Source organism: Amblyomma maculatum, chromosome 1, assembly GCF_055883805.1.
Source record: "Amblyomma maculatum isolate TAMU_Amacu chromosome 1, ASM5588380v1, whole genome shotgun sequence".
Classification (NCBI taxonomy): domain Eukaryota; kingdom Metazoa; phylum Arthropoda; class Arachnida; order Ixodida; family Ixodidae; genus Amblyomma; species Amblyomma maculatum.
This window is the reverse complement of record NC_139344.1, coordinates 328,436,895-328,455,464: the sequence shown is the minus strand read 5'-3', so window position 1 is coordinate 328,455,464 and position 18,570 is coordinate 328,436,895. Positions and strand designations below refer to the sequence as shown.

General features: G+C 49.9%; 2 protein-coding genes across 3 annotated transcripts; one reads left to right on the top strand and one right to left on the bottom strand.

Moving 5' to 3' along the window:
* Positions 1–324: 324 nt before the first annotated feature.
* On the top strand, positions 325–1,902 carry LOC146207390 (uncharacterized). Its single transcript, XM_084576673.1, has one exon. The coding sequence runs from the start codon at positions 325–327 to the stop codon at positions 1,900–1,902; it is 1,578 nt and encodes a 525-aa protein (XP_084432799.1).
* Positions 1,727–17,928, bottom strand: LOC146207389 (uncharacterized). Of its 2 annotated transcripts, none has more exons than XM_084587065.1 (5): positions 17,735–17,928; positions 15,781–15,906; positions 12,953–13,061; positions 4,308–4,503; positions 1,727–2,171 (listed from the first exon to the last, which is right to left on the bottom strand). In XM_084587065.1, the coding sequence occupies exons 1-5, from the start codon at positions 17,835–17,837 to the stop codon at positions 2,082–2,084; spliced, it is 624 nt and encodes a 207-aa protein (XP_084443191.1). In that variant the 5' UTR covers positions 17,838–17,928; the 3' UTR covers positions 1,727–2,081. The 2 variants fall into 2 exon arrangements, with proteins under 2 accessions (XP_084443191.1, XP_084443194.1); XM_084587068.1 differs by having other exon boundaries at positions 12,953–13,058; positions 17,735–17,923.
* Positions 17,929–18,570: the final 642 nt, after the last annotated feature.

Here is an 18,570-nt window from a genome sequence, read left to right as displayed (position 1 = left end):
TTGAAGTATTGAAGCAACCGAGCCATCTCCGAAAAGGAGAAGAAAGAAATACGGAGCCAGTTCGCCATGCTCATCCATGTTCGCGTGCACAAAACTCGTGCGGAGAATTAACCTCCTCTCCTAGCTGGGCGTGTCCATGCATCGCGGCCCAGCCGCGTGGCACGTTCAAGGGACAAGGACCAGTAAGCGGCCGCCACCGAGCCGAGAACGTGCAGCAGCTCGAGCCATTCGTGACACGCGCAGGGCGGGTTCGGAGCCGGCCAGATCAGATCGTTCTAGCCGCGCACAGTGTCGACACGTCACCTTCCAGCACTGCCTAGGACGATGGCCCTGCGCGCAGTGCTTGCCGGCCTGAGCCTCGCCCTGGTGGTCCGGGCTGACTTCCAGGATGATCATTTTCGGCTCAGGGACGCCGGAGGCCTACGGCAGGCGATGCCGTACGACGCTGAGCGCCAGCGGGCTTTGCTCGAGGGCCCATTCCATCGGGCGCCCGTGGCCCAGCTAAGCCTCGCAGATGCCCCGAGCAACCAGTCCCAGCTCGAAGTCGGAAAGGTCCCGGCCCCGCAAGCCCCTGCCGCAGTTCCCAACGCGCCGGCCCCCGCAGGAGCTCCTCCTGCGACCAACGGCACAGGACCTGCCGTTCCGCCTGCTGTTCACAAATCCTTCTTCGAACGCAACCCGGTGAACCCAGTCTTCGGCCTGGAACAGCAGCCAGACTCCGACGAGGCATCGAAGCAGCTCCTGGAGCAGGACCTGGGTAAGCTTCAGCGCCGCAAGTTCCGCATGCGCCGTCACAAGGGCCTGAAGGGCATGCGCAAGATTCGTAAGCTCATCGATGAGGAGGCTGGTCCCGCAGGAATGCCCCAGGAGGCGTACGCACAGCAGAGGCCCGAACAGGCAGCCGCCGCGGGCAGGCTTGAGGCCCTGTCAGGACTTAAGGTGGAGCTGGCCCGCGCTTACATTGCGGCTGAGGAACCAGAGGCGGACTCCGGTCCCATGGAGCTGCTTTGCACCGTCGGCTACAAGGAGTACGCTAGCATCACCTGGACCGTCAACGGCCGCCCCCTGGAGAACTTCATCGACCGGTCTACCATGACCACGGTCAAGAACGACCTGCCGGTCAAGGTCTCCAAGATCACAATCACCCAACTGGAGAGGCTGCCCTCCGATAACGGCAAGTTTGTCTTTGAGTGCACGGCTCTTGTCGACGCGCAGGTCACAAAGGCCACCATCGCCCTGGGCTCTATCATCGAAGACACCTGCACGGCCAACGCACAGTGCGAGCCCCGCGGAGCTACCTGCAGCGAGGGGCGCTGCCTTTGCAAGCCTTCTCAGCCCGTGAGTCTCAAGTCGAAGCACCTGACCTGCCGTGCCGCTGCCGGTCTGGGTTGGCCCTGCGACTACTCGGAGCAGTGCGTGTTCGCCACGCCCAACGCAGTCTGCAACGACCGCCAGGTCTGCGAGTGCGCGCTTGGCTTCGTCCGGAGCTCAACCAACAAGTCCTGCGACAGCCCCGTTCCTGGAAACCTCATCGGACAGCCCTGCAAGGCCAACACCGACTGCCACGCCGCCGGAGCCTCTTGCCTCAACAGCGTTTGCGCCTGCACTAACAACACATTCGAGCGCGGCGGCCTGTGCTTGACGGAGGAGCAGCTGAAGATGCAGGTCGGCGTCCGAGGACCAAACTTTCTGGCTGGAGACGATGGCATCAAGACTGTCCAGAATGACACCCGATACACCGTGGCCGCGGCCATGATCAACGAGAACGTCGACAAGAAGGAATCGACGCTGGCTGCTCCACTGGGCATGCCAGTCCGAAGCGCGGCCGGTGCCTTCTCACCATCCGCCGTTGCCGCTGCGGCAACCTCCCTGGCCACCTTCCTGCTGATCAGGCGCGGTTGAGTCCTGTCCATCTGGGGGTCGCGAGCAAAAAAAAAAAAAAATAAAAACTTTTTTTTTTCTGTACCCTGGCCAGTGTCTTCTTTGCTGCCGACACGGTCACCAGCGCGGTTGTCGCTCAAGAGAGCCTCTACGCAGATTATGCCTCCGTGGCAGATCATTGCAAAGCAGCCGTAATACTTTCAAATAGAGGCTCGGCTAGGCGCTCTTGAGATGTGGAGGCGCTTTTGGTGCTGCATCACTTCTCTATAAGGCGGTGGCAAGTTGGATACCTGCACATAGAAAAAGTTCAAATATTAAGGTGTTTAATAAGCCCCAGTGTATTACTTTGATCGCAACCGGCCAAAAAACTAGTAATGCAACGGACGATCATAACAAAAAAATCGGGTAAGACTATATAACCGGTTGGTAATTTTTAATCTCATTAATAAAATCGATTTGCATGCGTTGTTCTTTGTTGACTTCTGGTCTCTAAGCTCAAGCGACGAGAATTTTCAACAAATTTTGCTTGTATTCAGCTGCTCTAAAGAGCAAAAAAAAAAAAAAAAGAAAAAACAGCTTCGCAACGTGGGTATGTGCTATTGGGCAGCTAAGAATGGAAGAGGAACCGAAGGAAAAGAAGATTAAAGAACAGGACCTGGAGTTCAGGGCTATGTAACATATATGGTACAAGCCTTTGCCTCTAGTGCTAACAGCACAGTAGCATTGAAACATCAGTCGCAAACAGACCCCATTATTGTTATGAATAATGGTTATAAATATTACAATGAATGAATTATTACAACGCCGAATAGTTTCGTAATGAACAATAGTGCCGATTAAGCATTACTTCGGGTGATGTCGATAACCTCCCGTTCTCACTTCGTTCCCAATCATTATTCTGTTTTGGTTTGCGGGGTTTAACGTCCCAAAGCGACTCAGGCTGTGAGAGAAGCCGTAGTGGAGGACTCCGCAAATTTCGACCACCTGGGGTTCTTCACAGTGCACTGATATCGCACAGAACATGGGCGCCTTGCTTTTCGCCTCCTGTTCCCTGTACTCGCTGGTAAGATCAGATAAGGCAGGAGTCTCAACTCGTATTGCTATGCGAGCCGCCCTGAAATAATTCTTCCCATCAGGGACAGGAGCCGAACGACAGCAAAACAAAATAGCATTAATAAATAAGACCAATAAGGAAAATAAAAGCAATATAAAACAATATAATAAATCCAAATTAATAACGGCTCGTTCCATGACTACACTCCCTCATTCTTCGTGGAAAAAGCAAAATGCGGCGCATGATCTCATCTGCCTAATGTCCAAGTTCGCCACTTCAGTATAGCTCGGAGATAGTTACAACGGTTACTAGCACTGTCACTTGTCATTAAAAGGGAAAAAAAGTAGACTAAACCATGATAGTGAGGGTGGGTTGTCCGGCACCTCACTTCTGAAGGCAGCTGATGTCCGTCCAAGTTCATGGAGAACAATAGGCTTCTTTTCATTTTCGCAAAGAACGCGCACTGTCCGGGGACGAGACCTTTAAGTGATTTTGATTAGAAAATTGGTTAATGATAAAGATGACTTGCGAAGCTGGCGCGTGCTTTTGAAAAAAAAAAAAAAAAGGCAGAAATTTCGGAAGTCAGCGGGTCGCATCACGCAGCACCGCGGGCCGCGTGTTTGAGACCCCTGGCATAAAGCGTTATCTGCAGGGTATTTACAATCAAACACGGAAAGTTTTCCGCAGCTCAGCTGACGCAGTACGCTCATATAAGTTTGCTTCTGGGCAGATACTCAGCCTTACAAGGCTGTTCCACGAATCTAAACTGACACAGTAAATGCAGATTGGCATATGGCTGCGAGTTCGTTTGCGATCGCATCACTTTAAACGGTCTAGGGCTCAACGACCAGAATTTCTCAAAATTACCAGGTTATCACGTTTTCATCGCTTGTTCTTGCAGTTATTTGCGACTGGTAGCTTTGGCAAAAATGCCCAGCTTCGAAATCAGACAAATGAGAAACCGAAGTGATTGTGGAAGGAGCAGCTCTTTAGTCTCCGGTATATCCCTTGACAGCTGCTGCAGTGTAGACAACACATAGCCGAAATGCGCTAATACTGCATATACTAAAAAACACTCAAGACGCAAAGAAAGAGGAATTGTATACCATAACTGCCACTGTAATGAACTGAATGTCTGCCATCATAAATGAAACAATACAGTAATTTTAGGTCCATTTTTCACGCGAAAACGAGCACTGCTTTCCAAGTTAGTCATGCTTGGCAGCCAAGACACAAGGAAGCACTGCCCTGAAACAGTACAAGCGTAAATGGCTTGACTAGGTCCAGTACCGAGGAAGGACCGGCTACATTACATTCGCCACTGCTCCATACAGAGTCCCGTAACGCTTAAGCAGTCTTAGAGCACACATGCCTGGTCATCGGACATAGGCAGCGCATGCCAGGAATTGGGCGCTGCAGCCTCGAGGTCGAAGCGGAAGCACGGCCTGACAGCATCTTCGTATGGCGGCGGCTTGTCGCCCGTAGAAGACTCGGAGCAGAACGATGGCGCTATGACGACCGCGGCGGGAGGCTCCTCCGCTTCCATGTTTCGCCGGTCGTCGAGCTTCCTGCGCCAGACGACGAACCTCATGCGTCATTCTGAAATAGCTCGAGGTCTTGCGTATGTTGGTGCCGCGTGAGGTGCTGTAAAACCTTTACCCGTAATCTCAACCAGCAGCACTTTGCGCACAGAACAACAAACCGGAGGCGTGAGTTCTTGTCAAGGCACACAGGCTGCGGTGCATACGCGAGGCGTTCAATAAGGCTAGTGTTCGGCCCTACAAGTTGTAGCTTTGCTAAGAAGCGATGGAACAGAAAACGTGCTCCATTTCACATGAAGCAAGGATCTCCTCTCTTCCATGAGGCACATCACTTTTGATACAATCCAAGTTAAGACGTCATAGAGTTATCCTTCCAGTGGTACAGCATGCCACTGAATGCCACCGTAAAAGGAATGAGAACGGGTGTTTTGCTTCGCGCGCGTGCTTTATAGCCCGGACCTTGCACTCCATCTGACTTCTGGCTGCTTCCCAAGACAAGGCAAGCGGACGCGTTGCGCGCCCAACGAAGAGGTCACCAACGCAGTGCGCCGTTAGTGTCGCGAACAGTCGACTCGATTCTTGTACTAATGCAAGCCGATATTGTAATGCACAGGTTACCTTAAGCGGCCTCGCCGATTTAGTTGTAGTGAACTTTACGAAAAGTGGTGCCCTCCAGGAAGACAGAAAATAAACTGCTTCCGCCCTTTAATTCCATGAATGGATATAGGAACGATAGAGACCCAGAAGGCGATCTTTACTGAACACCTCCGCAAACATGCGCGTAAAGGTAAAACAAAACTGAGGCGGAGGATGCCGAGCGATAACGTCGGTTCGCTTGATCGCTTGATGGCAAAGCTTGTAAGCTCGTTTGGTAAGAAATGCTTCGCCATCGCCATGCGTCCAGCTAAAAGCGACCACGAAGCATTTCTTACCAAACGGGCTTACAAGCTTCGTCCAGGACGCTTAATAGTGCGTTGAATAAAGTTGTTTCCTCCTCCTCCTCCTCCTAGTTTTGAGTAAAGCGTGTCGAAAAAAATCACGTGATTAAATAATCAAAATTGGTTCACAGGAAAGGAGAGGTGCAGTATCTGTCACACTTGTTTCTGTGGACACCTGAACCGCGCCGTAATGGAAGGGAGGAAGATGGGAGTGAAAGCGGAGAGAGAGAAAGAGGAGCCGTAGTGGAGGGCTCCGGAGTAATTTCGACCCCGTGAGGCTCTTTATCGTGCACTGACATCGCACAGCACACGGACGCCTCTTGCATCAAAATTGTGATGCCGACGTTGTTTGTGCAGCATTCAGAGTGACGTCATACCATTTTGTTTCTCATTTAGCGTTCATATGCTGGTCAAATTGGAAGCTAGTTTACGATAGGGATTCGGATTGATGACATATGTACCTCCGATTGTATTGTGTGCCGTTAAGTGAAGACAGACACTGCCCCTTCGCTTCCCCCAAAATCAACTAAAGACGTTTCTTGGCCAAACTCCGTGCCGGTCTCTGAATGCCAAAAATTCGTGGAATGAAAAGGCGGTGTTGAAGGTTCTATCGCGTTGACTCTGAAGGCGAAGCCCAACTTAAGCGTCTTCTTCACTTTTTTTCCAGCTGGTGCAGGTGCGGAATATGCCTCGCGTTAAAAGAACTAAAGAGCGAGGAGCGGATTTTATGTTGCTCTTGGGGATGTCTTGTAGAGCGGACGCTGTGCGGACGTGTTCCGCATGAGCTCCCGCCTTGAGACCGATTTTCGGCGGAACGCGCTGTGCCTTGGACTTGCTTTTTGTGGACTCGTCTGCAGGCAGTTGCCCTGTACCTGTGGACACCATATTTTGGCAAGTGTTCCCCCCTTTTAGGGGTTTTTTCACGATTTGTACTCGACCACGGCGCGGCAAATCAGGCCTAATCATTAGGCCGAGCCGACGCCTGCGGCACCGGGCTCCGGGGCTGTGACTTGTGGTTGTGGGCCTTTGCGAGGCTGAATACAATGGAGTACTCCGTTGAGGGAGAATCTATATCGCCCGAAGAGTTCGAGGCGGGAGAATGGACCTGGGTTTTAAAGGCGCAAGATCGATTCAAGAAGTCTGTGTACGGGGATCACTCCGAGAGTAGGCCTACCGAGAAACAGGCGGGCAGCGACGGGCGCCAGACGCACGGAGCAGCCCAAGTCAAGCGGGGGAAAGCGCCGGTGTGGAAGAAACGGGGACCGTTTCTGAAGATGCCAGCCAAGGATTTCAAGGTTGTGTGCCGGCCCAAGAATTGGGACTTGAGTATAGTGACGCCGAGGGAGCTCGGATGTGCCTTGAGAGCGGCAGCAGAGCTGACGAACGCGACTGCGGTGGAAGAAGACCTGGTGCGGGTCAATGAGACAAACAACACGATGACGGTGAGCACGCCGTGTATGAATCGTAGTGGGGCATATGCGAATGTAAAGACGCTCAAGCTGGGCGGTCGTGACCTTGAGGTTTCGGCGTACGTGGCGGCGCCGGAGAACTCTGTGCGCGGAGTAATTTACAATGCGTACAACGGATGCCCATTGGCAGAAGTTCGCGCAGGATTCTTGAAGAAGAACGAAGACATGGACATTTTGGATGCCAGACCTTTGGGCAAGTCAAAGGCGATTCAGATCACTTTCGGCGGGAAGCGCGTTCCCCGGCAAGTTATTTATTGGAACTGTCTGTACGCTGTGATCCCGTATAGAGAGTTAGTCGAGACCTGCTATAACTGCAGACGAGTGGGACATCGGGCGGACGTTTGCTATCGTCCGAAGACTAATTTGTGTCGCCGTTGCGGGAAGGAACATCCTGCACCACCGGACGGAGAGTCGCTGACCTGCACGCCGGACTGCATCGTGTGCCATGGGGCGCACAGCACGGGAAGCCGCAACTGCAAGTTTCGTCTAGCCCGTCAGCAGCCGACGGGTCTGCAGCACAGCAACGAGGACAAGAGCCAAACTGGCAAGGAAGAGCGGCGTTCGCAGCACAGCAACAAGGACAAGAGCCAAACTGGCAAGGAAGAGCGGCGTTCGAGGCCCAGGAAGCGGTCATCTAGCGGTGCGAGAGGCGATAGCAAGAGAAGGAACCGGTCAGCTTCCTTCCCGTCACTGCCCGGACCCGAGCCTGGCAAAGGAGGAGGGCAAGGTTCCGGTCATGGAAGAAGTCCCAGTGCCACAAGGAAAAAGGTGAGCTGGCCAAACGCGGGCTCCCAAAATGAGACTGCTCGAGAGAAGGAGCTACAAAGGCAGGTGTTGCAGCAAGCCGAAACTATCAAAAAGATGGAAGCTAGGATGGCAGAGATGGAACGCGCGCTTAAAACCGGCAGAGTAGAAAGGGTACAGACGCCGCTGGCCCAGGCCCCACAAAAAGCGGCGCAGGCGAACGCTTCTAGCGTGGACGATAACTGTACAGCTATGGAAGTGGAGAATCGGGGGACGGTCAAAAGGCCGCCGCCGGCAGATGAGGGAGCTCATGCGAAGAGAATAGCAGAAACTTCGGCGGCGGACACGCCGCAGCCAGTAGTTAAAGTCACTAGTCTTAGGAGGGACATGCTTACCCTTGCAGAGAGAGTAGGAAAACTGGAAGAAAGACAGGATAGGTTGGAAGGTCGGGTCGACAAGATCGAAGCCAGACTAGGCAAGATTGAGGAGCGTCTTGACGCCTTCACCAATGACTTAAGGGGTTTCCAGACCCAAGTAATGGGTATGTTTAAACACCTAAATGCTATGCTAGAGGCTAGATTGCCTCCCGTAGTCGGCCAGGAGCCGATGTTAGTGAACCTAGTGCCTCACCATGGCCCCTCGCCAGCAAATTGAGGTTTGGCAGTGGAACTGCAGGGGCTTCCGTCGCAAGCGGGGGAACCTGCAGTTGCACATACAAAATCTAGATAGTAAGCCGGACATTATAGCTTTGCAGGAGGCTAGCGGCTCGGTTAAATTACCGGGATTTAAGACATTTACACCACCAGAAATTGATCGAGGGGGCGTATCGAGCGTCTTTACGGCCATGCTAGTCCATCGTAACACCACAGTGATTCAGCATACCATAGATAGCAGCAGGGAGGACTACGTCCTGCTAGAGATTTTACCCAAAAGAAAAGGCGATAAGAGTCTCTTTGCTCTTAATGTATACTCTTCTCCAAAAGATAAGGGGGTGGGCTTGCCAGACCTCCTGATAAAGACGCAACGGCTAGCGGCTAGGTCTCAACTCATCGTGGTGGGGGATTTCAATGCGCCTCATCCGGAGTGGGGCTACATCCGAGCCAGCCCGAAGGGAAATAAACTTTGGCAGGTTGCCCAGGACCTGCGATGGACGATCTTGAACAACCCGCTAGATCATACAAGGATAGGCAACAGCGTGAGCATAGACACCTCTCCAGACCTCACATTTGTGAATGGTATCAGGGATGCAAAGTGGGTAAACACGGGACAGCCACTGGGAAGTGATCACTATATCCTTTCCACGATATTTAGTGCTGCTAAGCACAAAGACAAGGTGAAAGGAACTCGAGTGACGGACTGGGACCGATTTCGGGAAGTCAGGAATGATACAGTGACCGGGGAAATCGAGGACTTAGGAGCCTGGGTTGAGGCACTCAAGCAGGCCGTGAAGAGTACCACAAAAGAGGTTCCAGCGGAGGAGGAGGGCTCTACGGCTGATTCCAGATTGTTACACATGTGGGAAGCACATGCGAGTCTCCTTCGGAGGTGGAAGAAACAAAGGCATAATGGTGTGCTCCGTAGAAAGATGGCCAAGTTAGAACGAGAAATCGAAACGTACACATTGGAGTTGCAGTGCAAACAGTGGGGGCAGATTTGTGACCGGATGAATGGGCAATTCGGATGCAAAAAAACATGGCAGTTGTTGAGGCATCTTTTAGACCCGACGGCAACCAAATCTGCGCAGAAGGGGCAAATGGCTAGGTTAGTGCATCGGTATCAAGGCACGACTGGGGAGTTTATACATGAACTCCGAAGACGTTACATAAACACAGAGGCGGGCGGTTGCTTGCCGGATTACTCGGGAGAGGAAAACCTTGAATTAGATGCAGACTTTACGGTGGCGGAGGTGGAGTTTGCAATGGGTCAGCTTCGTACCACGTCAGCAGCGGGTCCGGACGGGGTTACTAATAAGATGCTGAGGAACCTGGATTTCAAGTCAGTAGGGGCACTCACGAATTTGATGAATAAATTTTGGGTGGCCGGGGAGATTCCGCCAGAGTGGAAGCATGCTAGGATTACATTTATTCCTAAAGCAGGGAAGAAGCTCTGCATTGAGAATCTGCGTCCCATCTCGCTAACGTCGTGTTTAGCCAAATTGATGGAGCATGTGGTCCTGAACAGGCTTCAGGGTTATGTAGAGGACAAGGAGTTGATACCTGAAACAATGATTGGTTTCAGGGCTAATTTATCAACGCAGGACGTCATGATACAACTAAAAAAAGACGTTGTTGATCCTGGGTACGGCACGGGCACCAAGGCTATCTTGGGGCTCGACCTAACTAAGGCCTTTGACAATGTTACCCATGAGGCAATATTGAGGAACCTATCGGACATAAGACCGGGGGGTAGAACCTTCCGGTACATCAGATCGTTTCTGGAGGGTAGGACTGCGGAGATTATAGTCGGAGAAATGAAATCGGATCCCTTCCCATTGGGGGGCAGAGGGACACCGCAAGGGTCGGTATTATCGCCGTTCCTATTTAATCTCGCATTGATCAAGATACCACCCAGGCTGCAAGGGATATCGGGACTTAAACATACATTTTATGCGGATGACATTACTCTTTGGGTAACAAGAGGCAGTGACGCACATTTGCAAGAAACTCTACAGCACGCGGTGGATATTGTTGAGGAGCTAGCAGGGGAAGCAGGACTCTCGTGCTCTCAGCCCAAGTCCGAGCTTTTTGTGCTGAGGGACAAGCCAAGAGGGATACATGCGAGACACTATGTGCCGCCACCGCCTTTAGAGGTCAAAGTGGGGGGCGTACCGGTCGCTGAGGTTCAAACGATCAGGATCCTGGGTATGTATCTGCAGACTAACAGGAAAAATAGCGAGTCCTTGAAAAGGCTTAAAAATACGGTCAATGCTACCGTGAGGTTAATCAGGAGAATCGCTAATCGTAAGAGAGGTGTTAAGGAAAAAGACTTGTGTAAGCTGGTGCAGGCGTTTGTGCTCAGTAGAATAGTGTATGCGACGCCTTATTTGAAGTTGGACGCGACGGAAACAGGCAAGGTGGAGGCTATGATTAGGCAGGCATATAAAGCGGCCCTTGGGTTGCCTCACAATGCGTCTACCGAAAGGCTGCTGGGATTAGGGGTGCACAACACCCTAGAAGAACTACGGGAGGCGCACTTGGTGATGCACCTCGGTAGGCTTTCAAAAACAAAAGCAGGAAGGGACATATTGGAAAGGATCGGCATTGGAGTTGATGCTCCAGCTGGTGACACTAAAATTCAGATTAGGCGGGAAATGCACAAGGGCTTGTACATAAAACCTTTGCCCAAGAACATGCATCCAATACATCACGAGGACCGCAGGAAGGCAAGAGCCAAAGCTTTACATGTTAAGTACGGGAAGTACAACGGGGCAGTCTATGTAGATGTCGCCGAGTATAGGGACAAGGACGCATTTGCAATTGCGGTGGTGGACGGGCGGGGACGCTTGATCGCCTCCGGATCAGTCAAAACCCGCTCCCCAGAAACTGCAGAGGAAGCGGCGATAGCACTAGCTATTACTAGTAGTAATGCTGACTTGATCTTCAGCGATTCCAAAACAGCCATCCGAAATTTGGCGAGGGGCAGAATATCTGTCACAGCGGCGCGATTGCTGAATCGGGCCACGGGGCGAGGAACTACGGAGGCGGAAATTGTCTGGGTACCAGCACACTCTGGGAATCCTGGGAACGAGACGGCTCACATGAATGCTCGAGGTTTCGTCAGCCGAGTAGGTGAGCCGGACGTTCCGGGAAGGTCCACGAGAGATGGGCTGGTATCCTTTCATGACATTACTAATCATTTCAAACTTGAGCGGAGGATTTACCCACCCCCGGACAAGCAATTGGTGAAGGCGCAGGAATGCGTCTGGCGACGATTGCAGACTAGATGTTTCTTAAACCCATACGTGTTGAGCAAAATCTACCCGGACATTCAGCCGGAGTGCAAATGGTGTCAGGAATTGGCAACCTATGACCACATATTATGGAGCTGTAGCATAGCACCGCCACCGGCGGATATTATGCGTGATCCTTCCCTCGAGCAGTGGGAGGCCGTGTTGGCCAGCTCAGACCCGGTCGTCCAGACCAGGGCCGTGGAGTGGGCCACCCAGGTCGCCGTCAGCCATGGGTTGATGGCCATCTAACACGGAACCATCCATACATGCTCTCTGACGAAAATAAAGTTTTTCCATCCATCCATATGTTGCTCTTGGAAAGTGCATTTGGGGGGAGATGGGGGAGGGGTGGGGGAGGGTGCAGTCCCATTTGAACCACGTATTCCTTGGACTCTTCTTGGTGGAAAAAGTAGGTGTCAGCATGTTTTTTGTTTTCGTAAAATGTAAAGGGAGTTTAGTTAAATCAGCCCGTGCAAAGAGGCGCTACTCAGCGGCGTGTTTTTCTCAGCATTAACAGTCAGGTTCCATGAACTCAGCCTTTAAATTTGTTCGCAAAGGTAGCAATATTTCTTTGTCCCGTAGGCAAGAACCCCAGGTGGTCGAAATTTCCGGAGACCTCCACTACGGCGTCTCTCATAGCCTTAGTCGCTTTGGGGCGTTAAACCCCACAAACCAAACCTTTGGCCCGTAGGCACAGCACACACGCTGAGACTGCGCAGTCGGCTTCAAAGCGAAACGCACAATTTCTGCCAGTGGTGTATAGCTAACTTGGAAAATGATTTTAAGCTCTGCTCGACCAAATCGCCGTGGCTTGAAGATACAAGTACGTGATTCAATTTTTTATAGCATAGATGTGAACAGAATGTTTGTCTAAAGAAGGGTGAATTCTGACTAGCGCCTTTAAATTTTACATATTCGTTATCTCTCTCTCTCTCTCTCTCTCTCTCTCACACACACACACACACACACACACACACACACACACACACACACACACACACACACACACACACACACACACACACACACACACACACACACACACACACACACACACACACACACACACACACACACACACACACACACACACACACACACGCACACGCACACGCACACGCACACGCACACGCACACACACACACACACACACACACACACACACACGCACGCACGCACGCACGCACGCACGCACGCGCGCGCGTATTCGGAGCCACAATACAGGGTAGGGTTATCGTGGCGCCCACTACCCACCCATGTCAGCAAGTGAGCACTATGGTTCAATTACGCCATATTACACCAAAAGCTACTGTGACGCCGACTACCTTAGATTAAGACGGCTATGTAGCTATAGGTGCAAAAACGCAGTTACGTACCGTTTCCAGTAGAGGAAGCACAGGGACATGGAGAAGATGAGGATGGAGAGGAGGCATCCGACGCTCATCAGATATACCTTGGAGAAGCCCCGGCTGCTGCGGGGCTCTGCTGGTCGCAGCGGGGTAATCGCAATCAGTTTGTTTTCTTTAGCTGCAAATCTTAAACTCAAAAGCATGACATCTTTTGACGCCACAAAAACGAATCTAATAACTTCGACTTATTTTTTCTGAGGCGAATAACGTGATGCCAAAGAATTGTGCTGCTGTTTATTTTAAGAGCCAAGAACTGATCAAAACGTCTATAAAAATACGGAGACTTGGTTCACTTTTGTTTTACATAATCAGTAAAACAAATATATTGCTAATAAGTTATCGAGCAGTAAAGATGGGTAGATTGTTGCCCTCAACTGTGTTCGCATCATCACCTATGCCGTGTTTTGTAGATGTTCGATATTTCTCATTACGGTGTCATAGTAAGTACTTTGGTGTCTCCAAATTAGTAGCCACACCGAGTTTGTCTGCCGCTTATTTTTAATCAGAAGTGAAAGCGTTCGCATATATGGTACAAAAGGAATGAGTGGTGGGAAAGCAAGCTATAGGTTGTAATAAGTCGCACACATCAAGCATAATGGACTTCAAATCAGTGTATAGTGTGTCTTTTAAAGATGAGGGAAGCAAACCTTGTATTATTCTCAAAGCTTCCGAGCACGACAAACAATGCGGTCACACTTTTCTTTGTCACACGTTATAAGCCTCCGGTAAGAAAGGAGGAAGTGCGCAGCTCGGCGGCTTAAGTGGACGCGAGCCTATAGAGTCAATTTGTGCTCTTCTTTCGGTTGCCTTGGCTACTGCGCGAACTGAGTGATACCTCGGATCCGAGCACTTCTAATTTTCCTCGTTTATTTACTGCGCCTCTCGTTGTCATCTCATGGCAGCTATAGATCATTCCTCCATTCGCTCCCTCCCACAATCACTGCCTATAGGTTAATGTTATTCATCCTTGCATGATGGAAGTCCTTTTAATCGTGGCCATGCTCCAGTCTGCTGGCCACTTGTGATTAACGCCTTGGTCATTTTAGGTCTATTTATACCGATCTTGCCCTATCAAGTCCTGGAGCATCAATGGACAAGAAGTGGAAGCTGTGACAGATTTTCTGTTCTTGGGCGCCAAGATTACCTCGGAAGGAGACTGCAGCCATGAAATTAGGAGACGCCTGCTTCTGGGAAAGAGAGCAATGGTTAGCCTTGACCGCCTAGTAAAGAGCAGAGACATTAGTCTGCCAACCAAGATCCGTATAACTCGTGCTATGGTCTTTCCAGTTGTGATGTATGGATGCGAGAGTTGGACTGTGAAAAAGGCTGACCGTCGAAGAATTGACGCGTTTGAATTGTGGTGCTGGCGAAGACTCTTGAGAGTTCCTTGGACTGCCAGAAGATCAAATCAGTCGATATTGTCGACCATAAACCCTGACTGCTCATTGGAGGGTCAAATTCTAAAGTTAAAGCTCAGCTACTTTGGTCATCTGATGAGAAGAGAGGAGTCGCTGGAGAAAGATTTGATGTTGGGAAAGGTTGAGGGTCGCCGGAGAAGGGGTAGGCAGCGAACGCGATGGTTAGATGGCATCCTCGAGGCACTGCAGATGAAGCTATGTGATGTTAAGAAGATAGTGAGAGACCGGAAAGCGTGGCGTGACATGGTCCATAGGGTCACGAAGAGTCGGACACGACTGAACGCCTGAACTGAACTGATACCGATCACGTGAGCGTTTGGTTCCTCACTGTTTGCTTTCCTTAAGTTCCTGTTCATCAACTATCCATCATTTGCGTTCGCTTCCTTCTCCTCATCATTGGCTACGAGACTAAATCTCCATTTTCTCATCGTTTCAAACTCTACTGGACATTTCTTTCAAACTTGACGTTTTGTGTGCTGCAGTGCGGTGTGGACAATGAGTTAAATATGAGAATTTATTGAAGGAATGCCCTAGAGGTGTTATCTGGTAATGGGCGACGACGGGTATCAATAAGAAAACGGTGGACAGCAGGATGTTATCACAGGGTGTAGCGGGATGTGAGCACGGGGATAAATTGTAGCGACACCTTTATCGTCACTAGCAGCGCGCATATGCCGCTTTGAGACGTTTCCTGCTCAATTTGACGTGTACAGAGGAAGGAAAGGTCACCCGCTGCATTAATTAATAAGCACATTGTAAAATTATCAGCTACATCGAAAGCACTGCGACGATGAGTCAGACCAATTCAGGGCTATCCTAAAGGCGGCGTTATATTTTTTATACTCGCTTCGATTGATTTTTCGTGTTACGAAGTAGAGTTCCCCTGTGATTGCCTTTAATTCCTAATTTTATCATGCGAAATATTTACAGGCCAACCGATAGGTATAAGTTAGAAAAAGTATGGCTTGATCAATGTATTTAAAACACCACAAATGATAAGCATGTGTTAGCAGTGCTTTGCTGCCAAGTCTGACGCCTCCACTTCAACCTTCCGTGGCTTTCCCATCGATCAAAACGCGAGCAGAGGAACAGATTTCATTAGGAAAGATGATGGTTCGTAAACTGACAATTATTCCTCATATTATAGTGTATCTTTATAGTGGCCTTAGGTTACACCACCTATCTTCTGCGGAGAAGTTGCAAAGCTAATAGCTCTTAATGTTTTTGTTATATTTTTGTATGAACGTGATTGTCAACAATTAAAATGCGCAGGGGGAACAAACCGGTCGACAAGCTGTCATTTCACTTTTTTTTTTTGTTTTGTTTTTAGCGCTGACTCATCCCTTATCGTGGCGAGGAGGCAACATTTATTCTCACCTGGAATACACCTGTCTTCATAAAGAATGAAGCCGATCTTGCAGACACACGTCTCTGCGATGCAGCCGGAGTTCTCGATCAAGCAGTTCGAATCGCTCTGGCACCACTGGCCGAGTTGGGAGTAACCTATATATGCACGTACAAGAGGCCGGAGAAAAAAAGCGCGTAACATTTTACCTCCATTTCACTCCCCTGCAACTCGTTCACGCAGATGGGCTTATAAAGTAGAAGAGCGAATGCATTGAAAATTAAAATAAATGAAAAAGACTGCTTTCAATTTTATACGTTTATGAAATTAAGGGGAAATTATGGCGGCAAGAAGAGGAAAATCAGGGAACAATCGCTCATTTTCGACGCACTGAGCAAAAAGTGAAACAATACGTAGGAATGTTTCGAACTGTGCTTCGCGCGATATGGTAAAAATTGTGACGAGAAAAATAAGAAAATCAATGCGATTAATCGCGATATTGTTGGGCCGCGCGAAATAAATGAAACATGATGTCTGCCGAAACTGCGATACCCTTAGAGCTGAAATATCCCAGATATGAAACCGCTGAGATATTCTTTGATATTGTTTTCGACCATTAAATCAATTACCTCGCGAGCATGAAAGTAATATCTAAAATACGTTGACCGGGAATTGTTTTTCAGTCACTACCGTGGTTATTTTTTATTATCATTATTATTTTCGTTGGACAAGCGACGTCTATGCGCTTCTCTGTGTACGGAATGTCACAGAATTTCGCCGTCAAATTTGCAGCAGCGTAGTTTCCTTGGCGAACTCTGCTTTTTCCATGTCCTTGGCCGAGTATTTGTTCCTAGAAGCGCACTTAAGAAACTGCCGTCTTGCTCCTTATCTGCGGCTACTGACAGTGCCTCTTATCTTATTGCTTCATCAAATTTTCTGTGAATGATTCAAACTATAGGTAACAAAACTGAACCTCTAAGCCGTTGTCGGCTATAATATTCAAACCCTCTTGACATTGGGGATAAGAAAATCTCGTAGAATAATTTTGAACTGGTGTTTGAGACGTATACGTGACATCACCATTGCTTCTTGCTCTGTTCATAGGCGTTTTGATATTTTTGTTATGATATTGCGCGACAGCAGCCATGGTTTGCAACTTCCTGGGAAGTCTGCGCACAGCACCAAAGGAACGTGTAAGCCAGTGAGGGCGGTTTCATTGAATGTAGCAATGACATCAAAGAAGCGCTCACAAATTGAGAAGCGGTTCACACACACACACGCAAAAAAAAAGGGGGGGGAGAGAGAGAGAGAGAGAGTGTGGAGGGGGCCAGAACAACCAGCAGATAGAAAGAACAGAGAAAAAAGGTTTAACGCAAGATTTATTCACTGTACTGTAGCCACAGCCTGAACATAATGCTAAAATACCTCAAAGTTCTGTTGACTTAACGCGACGAATAATGTTACCGCGAATCATTATGCACTAGCGCCCCCAAAATAAAACAGAGCACGGGCCTGTTGAAAGCGTGCTCTCCTTAGTGCGGGATGCTGATGAGGCGAACACCAAGAGTGTCAATCTCGACAACCAGGTGTCCCACACGCACCCAAGTTATACGCATGCGCGTCCGTTTGTAGGCGCGCGCCGCGAAACCTTATTTTGTTCATTCGTGTGTTCCGTTTTATTTTGGGGGCATTAGTCCACCTAACCTTTCATGAAAGCAGCGGCATCAGGCTACATAAACAAACCAGTCCCAACGCGTCTGTGCAATGCAGTTCGAGCTATGTATTGTTAAACGCGGCAAGAAGTATTCAAGCTTAAGAGTATACTAACTGATAAGTGCACTCGAATTTGATTTTAGCGCATGAGGATGCGCTAAAATGGCAGCGCTGGGCCAGCATTTTTTTCTCGCTCTCCTAGAATATTCTTCGAAAGATTCCGTACAACCCGAAAGGGTACGACACAGGCAATGAGAGAGAGCTCCACGCCACCTTTGAGCAGGACATCCTCCAGCGTCAACTGGTCCCCCGCTGCCATCGCGAAGAGCACGGCACTCGAGCACCACCTGAAGACGCACGCAGTCGACCGGCGCATAATTTGCCTTTTCGGCCGACCCTGAGTGGACGCACAGATTAACCTCGGTAGAGGGCAGCGATGAAAACAGGAAGGGGCGACCCTACCACCGCTATCTGGACTGCAGCAGTGTTTGTGAACTTTACAACCGTAGCATCTGTTCTGTCAGCGGCGCGCAGATAGCTAGCTGCTCGCTTTATAGTTGCCCGTCGCTCGCCGGACGCCGCGTGGGGCGAGGCGAAATAGTGGCCCACATTCAAGGGCGCCGCCGCGCACGAATCTCGCCGTTATGTGCAAACGCTTGTGTGGGTGAAACGGTCATCGTATTGGCGCAGAAAAATAAGAAAATAAGGATGCGCTGTGGGTCAAGTCTTTTCGGGCGGGTACTATATATCTCCGACGGATGGTACCGAGTGACGAACTTCAGCTTGCTTGTGCTTTCGGGACGGTAGCTCATACACGGGTTCGTCGCACCCTGCAAGGCTCCATGCCTTGCAGGGTGCAGGGTGCCTTGCAGGGGGGTATTTATGATACGCACTGCGCAGATATCATTGTTCTGCCGGGTATCTCGAAAATGACATAATGATGATGTCTTTTGGAATGCGCGCTGTGATACGTCTCTTAAGAATAACAGAGAAACACCTTGATGACGTAGCCGTATAGTATACGTATTTCGCAGTACTCCCATAAAGCATGCAGTGCGGTACACGCGCAGCGAAGATATCAATTCTCAGTTTGACACCCCGAAGTTTGT

Excerpts from the sequence above, each read along its gene's own strand:
- LOC146207390 (XM_084576673.1), top strand. The coding sequence starts at position 325 with ATGGCCCTGCGCGCAGTGCTTGCCGGCCTGAGCCTCGCCCTGGTGGTC.
- LOC146207389 (XM_084587065.1), bottom strand. The coding sequence starts at position 17,837 with ATGCGCCGGTCGACTGCGTGCGTCTTCAGGTGGTGCTCGAGTGCCGTG. Across the intron at positions 13,062-15,780 it reads TGAAGACAGGTGTATTCCAG|CAGAGCCCCGCAGCAGCCGG; the intron begins GTGAGAATAAAT and ends CGCTGCGACCAG. Across the intron at positions 4,504-12,952 it reads TGCTTCCTCTACTGGAAACG|GAAGCTCGACGACCGGCGAA; the intron begins GTACGTAACTGC and ends CGTCTGGCGCAG.